Source organism: Zingiber officinale, chromosome 1B (genome assembly GCF_018446385.1).
Source record: "Zingiber officinale cultivar Zhangliang chromosome 1B, Zo_v1.1, whole genome shotgun sequence".
NCBI classification, from domain to species: Eukaryota; Viridiplantae; Streptophyta; class Magnoliopsida; order Zingiberales; family Zingiberaceae; genus Zingiber; species Zingiber officinale.
Genome location: NC_055986.1, coordinates 15,820,074 through 15,839,825, shown reverse-complemented (window position 1 = coordinate 15,839,825; position 19,752 = coordinate 15,820,074). Strand labels below are relative to the sequence as shown.

At 37.8% G+C, this 19,752-nt stretch overlaps 1 protein-coding gene across 2 annotated transcripts; it reads right to left on the bottom strand.

Moving 5' to 3' along the window:
• Window positions 1-1,428: 1,428 nt before the first annotated feature.
• Window positions 1,429-3,691, bottom strand: LOC122051544 (transcription factor DIVARICATA-like). 2 transcript variants are annotated; one of them, XM_042612740.1, is made up of 4 exons: window positions 3,540-3,691; window positions 3,132-3,462; window positions 2,511-3,051; window positions 1,429-2,241 (listed from the first exon to the last, which is right to left on the bottom strand). In XM_042612740.1, the coding sequence occupies exons 3-4, from the start codon at window positions 2,963-2,965 to the stop codon at window positions 1,785-1,787; spliced, it is 912 nt and encodes a 303-aa protein (XP_042468674.1). In that variant the 5' UTR covers window positions 2,966-3,051; window positions 3,132-3,462; window positions 3,540-3,691; the 3' UTR covers window positions 1,429-1,784. The 2 variants fall into 2 exon arrangements, with proteins under 2 accessions (XP_042468674.1, XP_042468668.1); XM_042612734.1 differs by lacking the exon at window positions 3,540-3,691 and having other exon boundaries at window positions 3,132-3,528.
• Window positions 3,692-19,752: the final 16,061 nt, after the last annotated feature.

Sequence of the window (19,752 nt, the reverse complement as noted above, 5' to 3'; positions counted from 1 at the left end):
CAAGCTCAAAATTATCAACACTTTGAATTGAAATTTTTTAAATCATTTTTGACTTAATTTTTTCAGCCAAGAAATCTCTAGACGGAATGGAAAATATTCCTCCTTTTTCTCTTTTCAACAAGAGGCCAAACAAACTAGATGGAATAATCTAAAAGAAAGGAGGAAGCTTGAAGCTTCCTCCTCTAGGCTCTATCCTCCTCTACTTAAAAATCATGGCTACAATGCTTCCACTATATGAACAAAAATCACCATCAACTCGACTTGATTGCTATATGCTGATCGTTGTTTCTGAAGGTCTCCGTGAATTTAATGGTTCCATCAGCATTTTATTCCATTGTCAATCGCAGCTGCTCAAAGAGACAGCATATGACATTATCAATTAGAAGTCTTGGAATCTTGAGTAAATGCATGACGCGACGTTATACAAAGCTACTAAACTTTGCCTGGGTCTTAATCAAAACTAAAGTGGCACATTAATTCTTGAACTGCGTAGAACTGAATCCCCTTTTTTGCTCAACTGGCAGTGGCAGGCAAGAACTCGTAGCGTAATATCGCAAAGCAAGGTTTTTGTCGATGAAATCTTCTTCTTCTCTTGCATTCTCGCACTGAAAGAGTTTGCAGCATCCTACCTTGCAAATTGCAAGATACCATGTGGCGTGTTCCAATAATAAATCAACAATGATGTCAATCGTGGAAACAAACAATAAGCATCGAGATGGTGTTGGAAAAGCATTAGGTTTACTCTACATGGTCACCTGTCACTTTGTTTGTGGCCATCACAGCCAAGAGTTGCTGAAAGTTTTAAAAATCTAAGCAATTGGGATGATAGTGATGTCTACATTTACCAAAGCATTGAAGCAAATGAATGGTTCATAATCCATGCAAAGCCTCAAGTGTGATAAAATCCAACTAATGGACACATTTTACCCTCTGTAATCTGCTTGGCTGAGTAATTTAGTTTGTTAAATTTTAGAATCCAACTAATAGACATATTTTACCCTTACTGGGTTATCTTCTTTAATTTGGATAGTTGAGTAATTTAATTATTTTAGTCTAAAATCGAACTAATAGTTATCTCTTACCTCTGTTGGACCAACTTCGTTATTAAAAAAAAGTACTAGCAAAATTTTGATGCATAAACTATTCTATCAATCAGTACCACAAGACACATAATTCAGAAGTGCAATATATATGGCACGTGAAATTCAAATAGAATGCACCTTTCTATTAGAACTATAGCTATCTCCTTTCTGAAAGAGATGATATATAAGAAGAGAGAATCTCAAACTACAAGGACAAGCAGCGTTGGTCCATGACTATTCTAAGTACAAACTTCTTAACACAAAAACATTACAACTCATAGAAGTATCGTGAATTTGAAGACAAGTCTATATTATTGTTCCCTCCATGTCAAGCCACACAAAGAAATCACCAAACTGAAGAATACAGTGATGTTATTAATCCATTCCCAACACAGAGCATGCTGATAAATAGATAGAAAAGAAAGTTGCCAGAGATCAGAATAGTAGGTTGAGCAAAGCATTCTTTCTGAGTTTCATAGAGTTAAAAGTGGCGCTATATACACGGAAACAAAGAATTATAATCTTCAACTAGGACACTTGGTGCAGCAGCTGGAAAGTGCGTTTAGTGTCATAGCGCAGTTGGGAAACTTAGATGCATTTTCTCATCCACCTTTGCAGCATTTATCATTCTACATTTCCACCTCAAGAAATCATATGGTTCTGAAATTCCACTCATTGGATAGAAGATCCAGCAGGAAGCATCTATTTAGTCGATCGCATGCCCAACAGCATCTCATCCATGAGCTGTGAATTTTGAGGCTGTAGTTTCATGTGATACGGATCTATTCCTAATTGATTTTGAACAAATTGTTTCTCATGTAATGGCGGATTAAAGCCACTTGCTACTTCACCAAGCTGATCTGAATCGGCAATAGCAGAGAATTGGCTTGGCAATGTGGGTGTCATGGACAAACTTGATTGTGAGGTAACAGTAGATGGCTGAGCGGATGGCGAAGGAGGCTTATTGTTATCAGGCAAGTCCACAGTAGTAATGTCATGTATGCTGGATCTTCTCTTGTCTTTGCTGCCAGAGTTGAGCCTGATGAAGTACTTTTGTGCATGGCTGGCTACTTGAGTAGGTGTCCGGGTGATCACAAAATTTCGGGATATGCTTCTCCAGTCTCCTTTTCCATACTTCTTTAGGCCCAGCAAAAATAATCTGCAAATTTTCACACAAAATTCCATCAGCCAAAGTGATGTTCTATTCATCCCAAGAAGAACCTAAAGAATAGCAGACAACTCGCAACAAACAAGTGAACAACCATGGAATCAGATTCAGTGCAATCGAATAGTTCTGATATCTAGTTAAAAAGTTAATGATCTACGTAAGTAGAAGCATTAACACAAATAGATTATAAACTAATACGCGAAGATCCACGAAGAAGGTGAACAAATTGACATGGCAAACAAGGACGGGTCTGAGCTTACTTGTGCTCCTCTTCAGTCCACGGAACTCCTTTTTTTCTCTCATGATCTGATTCTCTGACACCAGATCGCTTGCCAGAAGCGCAGTAGGGATTCTTCCAGTCTTCGGAATCATAATTGTTCTCCCAGTCGAGTGTAAAAAATGAAGCGCCGTAGTATTCGGGGCAGGGGATCCGCCCGGCCTCGATATCCCTCACGTCGTCGACCAATTCGCGGTAATGGTTCATCACATCTGCCACCGTCTTCCCCGGGATCAAAGCCGCCACCTTTTCCCACCGGTCGGGGCTGTCCGCATCGACCTCCGCTAGAGCATCCTCGAACCGCTTGTTCTCCTCCGGCGTCCAACTCGCGCTGCGGTAGCCGCCGTTGCTCTCCTGGCTGACGAACCAATTCGGGCAGTACGATTGAGGAGCCACCTCCTTCTGCGGAAGCACATCCGTCCAAGATCTTGTCATCATCTGCAACTCGCTTCCGAAACCCTTGCCCCCGACCGCAAAATCTCGACTTGATCACAGGTTTCCGAAGGTTGAAACCAACCAAGAGCCTTACCAATTCACGATTAGAAAAGAGTAACTCAACGGAGGAAACAAGTACATAAATTAAACTCGGAAGAAGCACGGATACCTGCCGAAAAGGCGATAGCGACAGGAGAAGCGCTAGCCTGGAGATGACGCAAACACAGAGGCGGAAGCAAAGATCCGATCTTTCCTTCTCCCTTGCCTTTCCCTCTCCCCTTTGAAACCTTTACAAGTATAAAGCAGAAAGAAAGTGGTGGATCTATGAATCCAGAAATTTCAATCTTTGCCACCCCTCCTTTTTTCCTCCTGGATTCTTTATCCTGATCTCACTTTCCTGCCTCCTGAGATCTGAGGGAGAGGAGCACAGAAACAGAGGTGGAAAGCTTAAACTTTGTGGCCTCTGAACCAATTGAAGTGGAAAGTTCTCTCCTTCGTTCCTGTTTAAAGACAGACAGGAGAAAATTGCTAAAGCTCAAAGCTTGCTCTTCCATAATCCATACAATAAAAGGCTTACCTAATTGTTCTTATTTTTTTTTTTTTGGTGTCTCAGTCACCCAGCCACTGTTTCCTCATTGAAAGATAACAGAACTCATTTTCTCCCTTCCGGTCCTGAGACTACGACTGACCTACTTGACCCTCTAATACTCGTCCTCTCCCTTCTTGATTCAATCAGAACCTGATAGCAGTACTTTAGACTGTGCGAGAATGTGTTTACTTTAGCTAAGCGTCCTTCCTGCAATTGAAGGACGGCTGGAATCACTGTCAAGTGTCAACTCTAATTTTCTAGTTGATGTGACCAACTGTGGTTCTGTGTTAATTATTTATTTCTGGTCTCTCTCAGCCACATGGCTACATCCCTCGAGAGAATTTTTCTGAGCTGGCTTGTCCCCACTGTGTTGTCCATGTGTCGAGCAGCCAGCCATTCAGGGCTGGTGTGACTGTGAGGCCACAATCTAATTGGGGTTAGGATTTTGAGATTCCATTAGAGGACAGATGTTAGTGCAGAATCTGCAGAGGAACATGGATACAGTTGTCAGCCGAAACGAGATGGTGAATTGGATGCCACCTTGACTCGCAGTTCCTCCTCTGCAGTCCACTAGTCGTTATTTGCAAACAATATAGACTAGAGTCCTCGAATGTGTATGCCGTTTTAAATAATAGCAAATTAACGATGTTAATGGTAGAATAAAATGAAAAAGCTCAAAATTTTAAAGTGGTATAGGAGCTAAATTTGGTTACTTAGGAAGATGCAATGAGAATGGCGACCAACTCATATGTACCTATTGTGCATATATGTAGATGTGCATGATTGAGTTGACTTACACTTGAAAAGTGCACATATTAGGCTGGCCGCGAGCACAAATGTAGTTGAGCGGCCATTACTAGTTATAAGTGCAACAAGATTCTTTTTGCAAAATAATTTTATTTGTAAAAGTGATAATTTATATCTTATTGAATGAATGTTACATTGCTTTTTACTTGGATATCCCCATCTTTACAAAAACAAGGTCTACCTCTCCGGTGTAATGATGATTTGCCACTAACGAAGACAAAAACCTAATTTACCACAAAAAGCCTTTCTAGAGGGCTAGCCTTCCTCCAGCGTTTGTGTTATAGTGGGCCTATAGAAATGAGTTGATTCTGGAATCTTGAGCGGATCATGTGTATCAGTGGTATTCACTTTGATCACAGATCGGTTCGTTTAATGATTACTTCCTTGCTTTTCATTTTTTATTTTTATTTGTGCTACAGTACTTGTAATAATTCTTCTTTGTTTTGAATGCATTAGCTGGATCTTACAAGGATTTTAATATTTCTATAGTTCATTTTCTTGGGCAGCGTCCAAATTAATCAGGGCAAAGCACATGCCGATAGCGATACGCTTGCAAACAAGATATAATGATGTCCATGCACCAAGGATTAAGCTGTGACAAGTAAAATTGTGCTTAGTTGCACTTTGGAGTTCAGTTGGATATTGATGGTAGCTGGGTGATGTGTCGAGCACCAAGATTAGCTCATACCGACCATTTAACCCCTGACAAATCTCATATTTAATTAGACTTTATTTGATTACATATTTCAGCCGATTTAAAGAAGAGACAAATGATGATACCCAAATGATTTGTCAACACTAGGACTAGCTTACATCGAGCAACAGAGTCAACTTACACCGAGCACCAGGACCAACTTACACCAAAGCCAGCTTATACCAAGACTAGAACCACCTTATATACCAAGCATCAGAGTTAGCTTAACACTAGAGTCAATTCACATCGAACACTAGGACTAATTTATTAGAGATACAATTAAAATCTTATATTAGAAAGATATAAAAAAAGATCATGAGTTTAAAAAAATACAAGATATCTTCATTTGCATGAGATCTTTTAGATAAATCCTAAAAATAAAGTCATGAGAACTTAGGCACAAAGTAGACAACATCATACCTTAAGTGAGAAGTTTCAATGATTGACAATTATTTAAGTTTAGGTTAATACGTTGGATATACTTGAGTTACAAGAGAAGTCCAAGAAGATCGATTCGGAATGTCTAATCGATTGGTACAATCGATTAGCAAACTCTTTGTGGCACAGAGAGTTGCTAAATCAACTGCATAATCGATTAGGCACTAGACTAATCGATTGGTGACAATTGATTAGGAATGGCTAATCTATTAGTGCAATAGATTGGAAGGCTTTCTTCGCGAGAAAAGAAGGATGCCAAATTGATTGTGCAATCGATTAAGGTTACAAATTGATTAGAGACTCCCATTAATCGATTAAGATTTAAAATGGAGTAATGACCTCCCCACAAGCATCTGGTCACCCTGACTTGCTCCATATCTCCTTGCAAACATCCGGTCACCCTAACCTGCTTTGAGCCTCCTTGCAAACATCTGCATCCGATCACGGTCACCCTGACTAGCTCCTAGCATTCCCACAACATCGTTCAAGGTCACCCCACATAACATCTGGTTTGAATCATGACTCTGATACCAATTGTTATGACCAAAAGAATTGAGATATATCCACAATGGTATGATATTGTTCACTTTAAGCCTAAACCCTCATAGTTTTATTTTTTGGCCCATTATTCCATTAGTTGATTGTTTATTTGCATGATATATAGGGGTGTACCCTATAGTTTTATTGGTGGTTTAGGGGGAGTGCTCTTATTTTGCTAATGTATCTATTTTATGTATTATAGGGGTGCATATATTGAGGGTGAGTCCCTTCATTATCATCATTGTCTTCCTCTATATTGACTTCATTTTGATATTTGGAAAAGGGGGAGAGTTATTGTATTTAAGTTCATATTTTTTATGATAGGATTTTTTCAAACTTGTTGATTAACTTCATGTTAATTGTAATTTTTATGCTTATTGTACACCTTGATGATATTATAATATGTTAAAAATTAGCCTACATTTAAATAGATTGTGAAACATCAAAAAAGGAAGAGATTATTGGTATAATCATGTCCTAAGTGATAAGTTTTAATGATTAATAATTATGTAAGTTTAGGTTAATACATTGGATCTAACTTGACTTAGCTTACAAGTTTGCAAGATAAAAGAAGTCCAAGAAAGCAATGGTAATACTTCATTTGAGGGAAGGATTGTTGGGGATACAATCAAAGTTCCACATTAGAAAGATATAAAAAATATCATAGATTTAAAAGGGTATAAAATATCTCCATTGACATGAGGCATTTTAGGTAGAGCTTAAAAATAAAGTCATAAGGGCTTAGGCTTAAAGTGGACAATATCATGACATTATGAAGATATGTACATTCTTTTTTGTCACAACACAACTTACACCAAGCACCAAGAGGACCAACTTACACCAAGCACCAAATTAAAGCTAGCTTACATTGAGCACCAGAGCCAGCTTACATTGAACACTAGGACCAACTTACATTGGGCATTAGAACAAACTTACATCGAGCACTTGGACTCAATATTCCAGCTCAACCCCCTAACTCTATGTGAGCAAGTACATGGTGCATCCTGAATAGCTAGGGAGAAGGGTAATAGATGTTAGAGTTGATCTCTTGATCTCCTGCCAAAGATTATGTTGTCTTTGTTGAATGGAAAGGAAGATAGTGGATGTCAAATCTGGCCTCCTAGATGCCTTCCTTGGAAGACACGACACTTGATGAGTGGACAGACAATTAACAATTATCATATCTAGTCCCTTCATCATTTTAAATGAGGAGAAGGGAGGAACGCGAGGTAGTTGACATGTGTTAGAATCCCAAGGTTGTTTTGATGTGATCAACAAGCTAAGTTAGGTCATGTGGTGTTTTAACCTTGTGTCTAAGTGTGCAGGAGCTTAGGAGTACAGGGAGTCGAGCAAAATACGTAGATAGCGAAAAGGACGACACAGGAGAGAGCCGACGGGCTCGGTGCATCTAAGGTACGAGGTGCTGCGGAAGAGCACGCGAGCGAATGAGAAGGAGATGCGCGATGCTTCTGAGGGACGAGAAGCCGGAGCAGAAGGTTGCTCGAGAAAGTCTAAATTGGGTTCGGGTGAGCCTTATTTCGGTTGGCTGAAATCACCCAAGTAAGTGGAGCCAGAGTGGAAGACCCGGACTGAGGCGAGCAGCACCGAAGCAGAGGGCCCGGACCAAAAGTCAACCTGGTTGACTTTAGTGGTCCGGGCGCTCGGAATTAGATTTTGACCGGATCATGGTCAAACGTAATCCATTGCGAAGGGGATAAAATTTTAACCCCCTCCCAGGCGCCTGGAACCATCCAGGCGCCCCGACCAAGGCTATAAATTCAGCCTTGGTCCAAAGGTTTTCAATTCATTCAAGCAATTAGCAAACTAACACTTGTGCGCTTCCATTTTTAGTATAGCTTCTATTTTTTGTACGTCATTGTTGTAAGAGGCTTCTCCGCCTGAAGGAGATACTAGTGCGGTTCATTCCTTGGATTAACAACCTCCCCGGTTGTAACCAAGTCAAGAGTCCGGTGCCTCTACATTTTTAGTTATTTCTATAATTAATGCAAGTGTTACTTTAAAAGTCCGAGAAGGGTAGTTTGTTTTTATTTTTACAGGACTATTCAATCCCCCATCTAGCCGACCAACGCGGTCCAACAAGTGGTATCAGAGCCAAGACGCTTCAGGATTACTAACCCCAATCAAAGCACCGAACAAATGGCCGGACTGAGCATATACCCACCGAAGTTCAAGGGGGAGTTCGCCAGCTGGAAAAAGTGAATGCAAGTATTTTTCAAAACGGATTTTGATTTACTTTTAATTATGGAATTTGGTTTTGTAGTACCGGAGGGCAAAAAAAAATATTAGTGGACGAAAAAGGAGCAAGCCGACTACATGGCAAACGACAAAGCAGAATTTCATCTGCTGAGTGTCCTTCCGCCACAAGAAGTCAACCGGATTAGCAACTACGACTCAGCAAAGGAACTGTGGAAAAAGTTCCTTGAGTTGCATGAAGGGGCATCTAAGCCAAGCTCGCAAGACGGGATTTGCTTCGCAACCAGCTCACCAGCCTAAGACTTGATGAAGACGAAACAGTTGCGCATCTGCACTCAAGAATTAAGAAGCTTATCACGGGACTGTTGAATCTCAGAGAAAATGTAAGTAACCGAGATTTGCTAAGGTATGCACTCAATTCATTTCCTAGAAATACTAAATGGGCATCACTAGTAGATGCCTTTTATATATCTAAGGACTTAGAAACTATTTCCTTAGAAGAATTATTTTCCACATTTGAAGTGTATGAATCGAGATGTGCAGATACAAAGGAGATGAAGCACAACATCACCCTCAAAGCATCAAGAGACGAACCTGAGTCAGAGTCTTCTCTCGACGATGAAGAACTGGTAATGATGGCAAGGCGTTTTAAGAAATTATGTAAATCTAGGAAAACTGTTGGTGTGGTTAGCACTAATGGTCTAACTCAAGTTTTGATGAATAACAAAATATGTTAAGTTAGTTTCGTTGTTATCTAACACTCTGATCGAGTGTGCAGGAGAAATCCAGACAGGTCGACAGCTGACCTGATGTCTGGCACGAAGCCCATCTAGGTCGACGGGCTGAAAGGACGTTTGGCACGAAGTCCAGCTAGGTCGATGGGCTGACCGGATAGCTGGCACGAAGCTTAGACGGGTTAAAGGGCTGACCGGACGTCTGGCAGATAAGTGAAGATAAGTCACTAGAGGGGAGTGACTGTGAGGACGCGTTCTCGGGAAGGGAACTTAGGCGTCGATCCGACTTAGAATTATTTCGGAACTCTAAGTCGAGATCTTGACTAGATTCCGGTCTCAGAGAGACGGAATCTAATTAATACTCTACTTGTTAAACTTGAACTATTCTAACACTATGTTTTGCAGGATATATGTATTTGCCTTCGGACTAACGCTTTCTTGTAAGAAGGAAGTTGCTGGAAAACTGGGGTCCGGGCATCGGGATGGATCCGGGCACCCGGGAGGGACCCGTGCGCCCGGAGGTAAAAACTTATCCTCAGCGTCACCTTGGCACGTGGAACGCCCTGGTTGGCTCGACTATATCATGTTCAGGACACCCTGAAGGTTCTAGGCGCCCCGAACCTCCTATATAAGGAGGGTCAAGGCTGAAGCTCCAACACAACTCATGATCTGATCTTCTGTGCTCCTGCGACGCTGTAAAAAGCTCTCCGACAAATAGCCAGTTTGCTTTGTATTCTTTTTATTGTCGATCTTTTCATTTTCTAATAATTCTTGTATTTTCTTTGTAATTCTCATTTCGAATTATTAGTGATTGCCCACCGAAAGTACCCTTGTGTGCGGGCCTTGTAGTAGGAGTCGACATAGGCTCCAAACCAATTAAAAAATTACTTGTGTCATTTCTCTTTGCTTTACTCTTTCCGCTGCGTACTTTTGACAAGTTTTTAATCGATATTCACCCCCCCCCTCTTTTCGCCCGGGGCGCCCTCACCTTCTGCACGCCCTACTCTTCACTCTTGTCAAGGCTCTTTCCAAGTTTTACCGCGAGAGTGATCTAAATTAAAATTGTATTCCATTTTGCGATTATTACGCTGTTGCGAATCAACCGAGGTCGTCATCTCTAAAACTTTAGTCACGATGCCTTAGTAACTTTCTTTTTCCTCCTAAGTTTCTTTAAATATTTCACTGATTACTTGCTTAACTATAGTTTTTTTAAAATAATGTAAAAAACGCTCTAGATCTGGTGTTGGGCCCTCGACTGCTAGTATTGACCCTAGGTTCCCTACTGACGAACTTAGGATTAAGTTTGAGTCGACTATTTATGTGCCTATTAGGACTAAGTGCCTAGATAGAGAGTTTTTTTTTACGTTCATGTGTTCCAGTTGTAGAGGTTATTAGCCACTATAACTTGCGAAACCTTGTTTACTGTACCAGTTCAGTAAACATAGATTTATGTGCTGAATTTTATAATAACTTGGTTAGGGTAGATGGTCTCACTTATGTCACTAGGGTAGCTGGTATGGATATTACATTATCTCCTACCACTATTCAGGACTTCTTAGAGTTACGACCATCTACGTGTCATTTTCAGTGCTACCCTCCTAGGGATCTACCATTTGATGATCCCTACTCACACATTACTCTGGATACGATTTACTTATATTTTTTCGGAGGGGAGCGTGCACCCACGGTGACTATGTTTAGGTCAGTAGGCCTTCGAGTTCATGATTATGCACTCTATAGGGTTTTAGTTTTCTGCATATTACCACTATCCACTCACGACATAGCTATGATGCGCCCATTTCATTCCTTTCTCTTGTATGCTCTTTGCCATAGATTAGATATAGATATTAGTCTACACATCTTTCGGGCTATTATCTACTCAGCTGGATATATCACCAGCGCTCGAGTTCATATGCCGTATTGTCATATTTTGACGACATATTTCGTCCACCTACATATTGACGTTACCCGAGGTAATGTTCGGGCCATGACTGAGTTCGACGTCATAAGACCTAGGAGCTTCTCTTTAGCAGGTGTCCATGTAGATGATGATGGTGTCATGTCTTAGCGGAGGGGGGCACAACACCAGCCAGACCCAGATGCCCAGGAGGAGGCAGAGCATGATAAGTTTATGGTCTTGTTATTCGGCGAGGGCGCTCCGTTCCTGTACCACCTCCACATCCAGGTCGAGCACCTCATCTCGCTCCTCGCACTCTAGGCGATAGAGTTGCTGGACTCGAGCTATCCATGATGAGCCTTCGTCAGGAGGTCTCCGATTTGAGACGAGACGTGAGATAATATATTTCTGACCTTCGACGTGATCTGTCCAGTTCCCGAGAGGATGTCCAGACCCGTCACACTGAGCTGATCGAGATGTTCCGTTCCTTGGGTTTCAGACCACCCGGACCACCCCCCTCCTCATCTTGATAGACTTCCTAATCACTCTGTATATTTTATTGTACCTTGACTTTGACATTGACTTATGATATTATAGGCTACACCTACTTAGGTATATCTCAACTTTAAAAGTGATTGAGTCTGATTTGTTTAATAGACTAGGAATTTTAAAATTGTTTTCAAAAATGATTATTTTCAAAATTCTAAGGCAAAATGTTGTTATGTCTTTAAAATTTCCTATTTTTAGAATTTCAAAATCAGTTTTAGCCTTAAACTATAATAATCCCTTAGAAAGCATGTTCTCCTAGGGCTAGTACTTGAGCATCTCACCAACATCCTAGGATTCCCTTGTTTGTGATTGTCAAATATAGAAAGGGGTGAGATGCATAGGCAAATTGCCTTGACTTAAAATGCTGATGTCAGTGCATCGACATAAGTCTGGGCGTTAAATACCAAACAGATATTAATCAAGTTAAGTCATTCAGTTTAGTCAAACACTACCTTATGCTTAGACTTAACTTGACTAACCAAGTGAAAGTTGCTATCCTCTAAATAGTTAGTGAGTAGCTAACTGGTTAGATAGATTTTGTAATGTCAGGTTCAGGGGGAGGATAACTATTTTTATACTTATTTTAAATTATTTCTTGCAAAATACCTCTTTTTAAATCAAGTCAAAACTAAGTATTTTTAAAAGTTATTTGAATTTTTCAAAATTAAGCTTGTAAAATTCAATTTTCAAGCATAAGTTTGTAAGTTACAAATTTCAAAACTAATTTTATTACATTTTCAAAATATGTTTGAAAAGTCAAATTTTCAATACTAATTTTGAAAATAGACTTTACTCGGTTTTGAAACTTAGCTTTTTCATACTTTATTTTGAAAATTACATGCTACTTGGTTTTAAAAACATATTTTTAAAATTTTATTTTGAAAATTGGAGGTTACAAACTTAGGTTTGAAAAGATATTTTACTTGGTTTCAAAAGTTGGTTTTGAAAGTTGAATTTTACAAACTGAGTCTTGAAAAATAAAATCTCACTTAGTTTAAAAACTTGACTTGTAAATTGAACTTAACCTTAATATTTTTGTACTATCTTTGCAAATCATCTTTCCAAATTGCAAAACTATTTTTGAAAGATTAAAGTTACAATTACAATTATCTTCTTGAAAAATTAAACATAGAGAAAAAGGTATAAGTTAAAAACTTAAGTCATTTTTTCTATGTTATACTCCACCAAGATAATCTGACTTACAAATTCACCTTGCAATTTTTTAAGTTACCTTTCTGTTCTATGTTATTTTGATGAATGTCAAAGGAGGAAGGTTAGGTGGTTAAGTTAGTTAAACAAAACAAACAAAACTTAAAAGCTAACTTAACAACCTTAAGGTTAAAGTACCTTATGCTTGGTTTTTTACTTGCATATTTATCACTAACTTAACCAGGTTGTCATTGCATCAAAAATGGGGAGATTGTTGGTGCGGTTAGCACTAACGGTCTAACTCAAGTTTTGATGAATGACAAAATAGGTTAAGTTAGTTTCGTTGTTATCTAACACTCTGATCGAGTGTGCAGGAGAAGTCCAGACAAGTCGACGGGCAGATCTGATGTCTGGCACGAAGCCCAGCTAGGTCGACGGGTCGACCGAATAACTGGCACGAAGTCCAAATGGGTCGACGGGCTGACCGGACGTTTGGCATGAAGTCCAGCTAGGTTGACGGGCTGACCGGATAGCTGGCACGAAGCCCAGACGGGTCGAAGAGCTGACCGGACGTCTGCAAAAAGTCACTGGAGGGGAGTGACTATGAGGGCGTGTTCCCGGGAAGGGAACTTAGCCACCGATCTGACTTAGAACCATTTCGGAACTCTAAGTCGAGATCTTGACTAGATTCCGATTTCGGAGAGACGGAATCTAATTAATACTCTACTTGTTAAACTTGAACTGTGCTAACACTTTGTTTTGCAGGATATATGTATTTGCCTCCGGACTAACGTTTTCTTGCAGGAAAGAAGCTGTTGGAAAACTGGGGTCCGGCCGCCAGGGATGGATTCGAGCGCCCGGAGGTCCGAGCGCCCGGGAGGGACCCGGGCGCCTGGAGGTGAAAACTTATCCTCAGCGTCACCTCGCCACATGGAGCACCCTGGTTGGCTCGGCTACGTCATGTTCATGGCGCCCTGAAGGTTTTAGGCACCCCGAACCTCCTATATAAGGAGGGTCAAGGCTGAAGCTCCAACACAACTCACGATCTGATCTTCTGTGCTCCTATGACGCTGTAAAAAGCTCTCCAACAATCGACAGTTTTCTGTGTATTCTTTTTATTGTCGGTCTTTTCATTTTCTAATAATTCATGTACTTTCTTTGTAATTCTCATTTCGAATTATTAGTGATTGTCCACCGAAAGTACCCTTGTGTGCGGGCCTTGGAGTAGGAGTCGACACAGGCTCCGAACCAAGTAAAAAATTACTTGTGTCATTTCTCTTTGCTTTACTCTTTTCGCTGCGTACTTTCGACAAGTTTTTAATCGATATTCAACCCCCCTCTATCGAACGTCTATGATCCAACAAAAACTAATCATCCATAGGGTAGAAAGAAAATGACAATCTGATGCTACCACTGCAACGAAGAAGGGCACGTCAAGGACAACTGCCCCAAGCTAAGAAACAAGGATAAAGGAAAGAAGTCGGTCCAACCGAACAAATTCAAGACACTAAAACCGACGTGGGACGATACGTTGTCCGAATCGGAAGTCAAGGCCTTTTCCGGACTTGCATTAATGGCAAGTCATCAAGACGAGGACTACGATTCAAGCTCATCTGAAATGAGCATTGAGTGCATCGATGAAGGGGGAGTTATGTCGGAAGAAAGCAGCAGTTCAGGGGGAGACACGGAAAACGAGATCAACAAGGTAAGTCAGGTACGATCATTTCCTCCCGATAAATTATTTAAGTTTGTTAAATTATTAACTAAGGATTGCTGTAAATTAGAAAAAGAGATTAAAAATTTAAATGTAATTCTAGCTAAATCTTGTCCGTTAGAAGAGTTAGACAAAGTAAAATTAGAAAATGAAAATTTGAAAAGATAAGTAGATAACTTGAAAAATCATACATGTTCATCAAATACAAATTTTAGAAAATACAATAATCTAAATTGGTATTATAGATTCACAAGGGACAAATTATGAATATTTCAAAGAAGTATGCCCCTAAAAAATTCTTAGTTAATCGAGTTGGCAGGAACCTATATTGGGTTCTAAAGTCTTGTTTAACCTAAATTTAAATTAGACTTAACACTTTCAGCAAGAAAATTAAACAGCTAATTTCTTTATGAGTCTTTGTCTAAGAAAGTGGTTGTTGCTCCAATAACCAAGAAGACCTAGTGTCTCGCCACTGCCTGGAAGCCAAAATATTGAAATAAAATGTTTAATTAACTTTTTGATAAAACATTAAAATTAAAATTAGATAATGCTTTAAAAAGATTTTTAAACATTGTGGAAATTTCTCAAAAATATTTTTTAAAATTGACTAAGGTTAGAATTTTTTTTCTGAACTTAGAATTTTTTTTTTCTGAACTTAGAATTTTTTTAAAAATTTTTTTCACTTGTTTTCAAAAATAAATTACTTGCAAAATTCTCTAACTTGGAATTTTCTTTTACTTAAAGAATTCTTACTTAGAATTTTTTAAAAATTATTGCAAACTTTTAGTAATATCGAAATAATTTTTCAAAGTTTTCCAAATTATTCCCTTAGAGTTTTCTTAGAACCCCAATTTTTTATATGACCAAAGGGGGAGAAGGAAAAGTATAAGTCTAGAGGGAGGTAGACTACAATTTTCTATCTTTTTTATACTTTATTGCAATATTATCTGTTTTACTTTTATGTCTATTTATCCTACCTTAACTTAGGTTGTTCACATCAAAAAGGGGGAGATTGTTGGAACCCCAAGGTTGTTTTGATGTGAACAACAAGTTAAGTTAGGTCTTGCGATGTTTTAAACTTGTGACTAAGTGTGCAGGAGCTTAGGAGCACAGGGAGTCGAGCAAAAGACGCAACTAGTGAGAAGGACGACACGGGAGAGAGCCGACGGGTTTGGTGCGTCTGAGGTACGAGATGCTACAGAAGAGTACGCGGGCGGACGAGAAGGAGGCGCGCGACGCTTCTGAGGGACAAGAAGCCGGAGCGGAAGGTTGCTCGAGAAGGCCGAAATTGGGTTCGAGTGAGCCTTATTTCGGTTGGCTGAAATCACCCAAGCAAGCAGAGCTGGAGCGAAAGACTCGGAACGAGGCGAGCAACACCGAAGCAGAGGGCCCGGACTAAAAGTCAACCTGGTTGACATTAGTGGTCCTGGCGCCCAGACCCATTCTAGGCTCCCAGAATTGGATTTTGACCTAATCGCGGTCAAATGCGTTCCGTTGCGAGGGGGATAAAATTTTATCCCCCTCTCAGGTGCCTGGAACCATCCAGGTACCCCGACCAATGCTATAAATACAGCCTTGGTCCAGAAGCTTTCAATTCATTCAAGCAATTAGCAAACCAACACTTGTGCGCTTCCATTTTTAGTATACCTTCTATTTTTGGTACGTCATTGTTGTAAGAGGCTTCTCCGCCTCAAGGAAATACTAGTGTGGTTCATTCATTTGATTAACAACCTTTCCAGTTGTAACCAAATCAAAAGTCTAGTGCCTCTACCTTTTTAGTTCTTTCTTTAATTAATGCAAGTGTTACTTTAAAAGTCGAGAATGGTAGTTTGTTTTTATTTTTGCATGGCTATTCAACCCCCTTCTGGCTGGCCAACTTCAGTCCAATAACATGAAGATGTCTTTCTGATAGCTATATAAACACAAGCAAAAATAGGTCATATGCATAATGATCTTTTTTCTAACAAGCGGAGATAATTCTTTTCTCCACTAAGTTATTCTTCTTGCTTTCCTACTTTCTGCAAGTCCTAGATCTCTTCTACCAATAACTGACTCGAGTATCAGAGTATCATAATGGTCATGCCGATAGAACCAGCCAAGTCATAACTTGTATTATCTCTCAGTTTAACGAATCTCATGAGTTGGAAGGACCATATAACTTTTCGTCGGAGGAGTCCGAACGAATAGAAAAGGACACCATCAGATATCTTTATAATGAAGGCCAAATAAAAACTCTCAATGGGGGAAGAATTATTCGTTATAATACTAAGGAATTGAATTGATGTTCAAACTAAAACAAAATAATTAGGAGATTGATGATGATATGATGTGTGTTTAACCTGCTCAAGAAAACTTTTGACGCACAACTTGGTGGCAATTTCGAAATCATTGAGACGCAAAATGCTAAATGTTATAGCATCTTCCAATGAATAATTAATTCGTATCTAGCTGCCTGCCCAAGACCGCAAAACTTGGTGGCAATTTCGAAATCATTTAGACGCAAAATGTCAAATGTTATAGCATCTTCCAATGCATAATTAATTCGTATCTAGCTGCAATGTATATTTAGAGCATCTCCAATGCAGTTTTTTTAACAGGTTTATAAAATTGAAAAAGCTCAACAAAAAATTCTAATGAATGGAGACATAAGTTTTGAGGTTTTTATTTTAAGAGCAGGTTTGATATTTCAAACCTGTTTTTTTTCTTTTGAAGATAGAGCCATTAATCATTGAAAAATTAATATTACATGTTTGATTTTTTTAAAATCATTAAATATTTTATTTAATAGTTAAATTATACTTTTTTTTTTTGAAAATAAATATATTTGATAAGTTAAAAAAAAATACAAATGACTATAATTAAATTAAAATTTATAAGTTAATTAAATATTAAATAAAAATTACAAATTAAATTAAATTTAAAATCATAAGTTTATTAATTTATTAATTAAAAATTACAAATAAATTAATTTAAAGATGAGAATTAAATAAAATATTAAGTAAAAATTATATAGAGATATTAAATGAAAAAATAAAAATAAAGATGTATGATTTGTAATGTAGGACCCACAAATTAAGTAACTTACGCTGATGACGAGAATCGTCGATGCAAATTTTGTGAAAGATTTGTAAAATTGAAAAATCTAATTAAAAAGAGATTTTATGATTGTGTAAGTGAAGTTTGGGATTTTTAATTTAAAAATATATTTGAGTTTTTAAATCTATTTTTTTCTCTTGTGATTATTTCTAAATAATTAAAAATAAATTATTTGGTGTAATATCTAATTATAATATTTTATTTCATAAATAGTTTATAATAATTAAAATGATTTTTTCTTTTAAAAATAACTATATTTGAGATAAGTTAAAAATATAGAAATGATTATAATTAAACTAAAATCATAAATTTATTAATTAAAAATTATAAATAAATAAAATCAAAATCATAAATTAATTAAAATATTAAATGAAAAATATATAGATATATTAAATAAAAAATTAATAAATAACAATATATGATTTATAATATAGGACATATAAAAAATTGTATGGAAGTTTTTTCATTGTGCAGATATAGTAGATGTTTATGCTTGTGATGTGACATGATGTTGTATATTGAAAATTATAAAAAAGCTCATTGAAAGATTTAACCATTGGAGATATTTTAAAATCTTTTTAATCTTGTGATGTGGCATTAATGTGACATATTGAAAACTACAAAAAAAAAACTTATTGAAAAATTTAACCATTGAAGATGCCCTTAAGAATCATCTTCTAATCACAAAAAAACGATCCAAAGGATCCCAACTCTAAGACAAAGGGATGGTATTGTCAGCTAGGGACTAACAGTCAAGATATAAGGCACGATGTCATTCATCTGTTTATATGAATTTTTCATTGATTCATAATTATAATACTGTTTTAATTATTCATCACTAATATTCACTAATGGTGTTAGGATCCGGGTACTGAGTATAATATTATCATCCAAATATTTACGAATCAAACCTCAATTAAAATATATTTGTTAAAATTTTTCTTCTAAATAAAGAACGTAACCAAAAGATACTGGGATTTTGAGCTGATTATCCCGTACGTTTTTTGATTACCTGTTAGTCGGTGAAAAATTTTTATGGGATCAGACCGATCACCTCAAGAATAGTCAATGAAATTAACTGAGATGATCATTTCCTCCAAATGGGATGACCGATTTGGTCCCACAGAAATAGCTAATAAGGTTAATTGTGATTTTTCATGAGTATAATCAAATGATGTGCTTCTGTATTGATCATCATATGCGCTTTTTAATTTATCCTGATAATTAATAGAAAATTCTTATGATCGATTCGATAATCTAAGAATACTCAATGAAAATAATTAAAATTATCAATTAATAAAAGGATCCTCGCGCGCGACGATAGAAAAACACGATTATATTTGTACGCATCGTGGTCATCAATTGAGTTGATGCGGTCTGTAGTTATGAGATCTCGGTTCCTCCTCGCCGGTATACAGGAATGATGCTCGGTCATCAGCATCGTCACATGGGCTAGCCGCAGCTTCCACAGTTCTGTCTTCCTTTAGAACATATCCTGCCATGGCTTTAATCGACCAAGGTCGGGCAAGAAGGTCTCAATTATAAGCGGAAAATATCTGACAAGAAAGTTTTTTTTTTTATTATTCGTGGGTTCTTAGCTTCACCCTTACGATTTAGCTAGAACATGTGCAAAGGCTGTTTTCTTTTTTCTTTTTCAGCAATACATGCATGCATAGTGTTTTCATCCATGCATGTTAATATGCCCAGTCCATGAATCACCCACCACGCTGGGACCATGTCCATGTGCCAGGGTGTATACGAAAATTTGCTCATGTGTCACGTCATTTAGTAAATTAATTATTGCGACAGTTTTGTCAGATTGCGAGCAGACGACTCAACTTTCGCATTTGTTCTGTGCGTTTATGATTGGGTTTCCATTTGCTTCAACCTTAAGTCCTTAATGATGATATATGATATACTCTTTAAATTAGGTCTATGGAGCTGGAGTGATTGTTGATTGATTATATTTTAGATGCTATCAACTTTTATCATAACTAATATAAAATTATATTAACTATAGGTATTATTAAATAATATATTTAGGTTCCAAGTCTGCGTTGGATGTCATTATATTGTGGAAGATCATGCTACTTGTACGCGAGATGAATGTTCTTATTGATATATGAGAGCTTTTAATATTCTGCGTACTGTACTTTCGCTTTGTTTTCATTAATATTAAGAGAAGTACAAAGGACGAACTGAGAGAGTGTGGAAGTTAAAAAGCTTCACAATTATTAATTCATATCAATAAATTAATAGATCCACTGAGTCATTGATATTGTCAAAAAAAAAAATCAAGAATTTAATATCTTATGTCTCGAATCTCATCTAAAAGGGAAGTCGATCTCTGCTGTGGAAAATGAATCCCG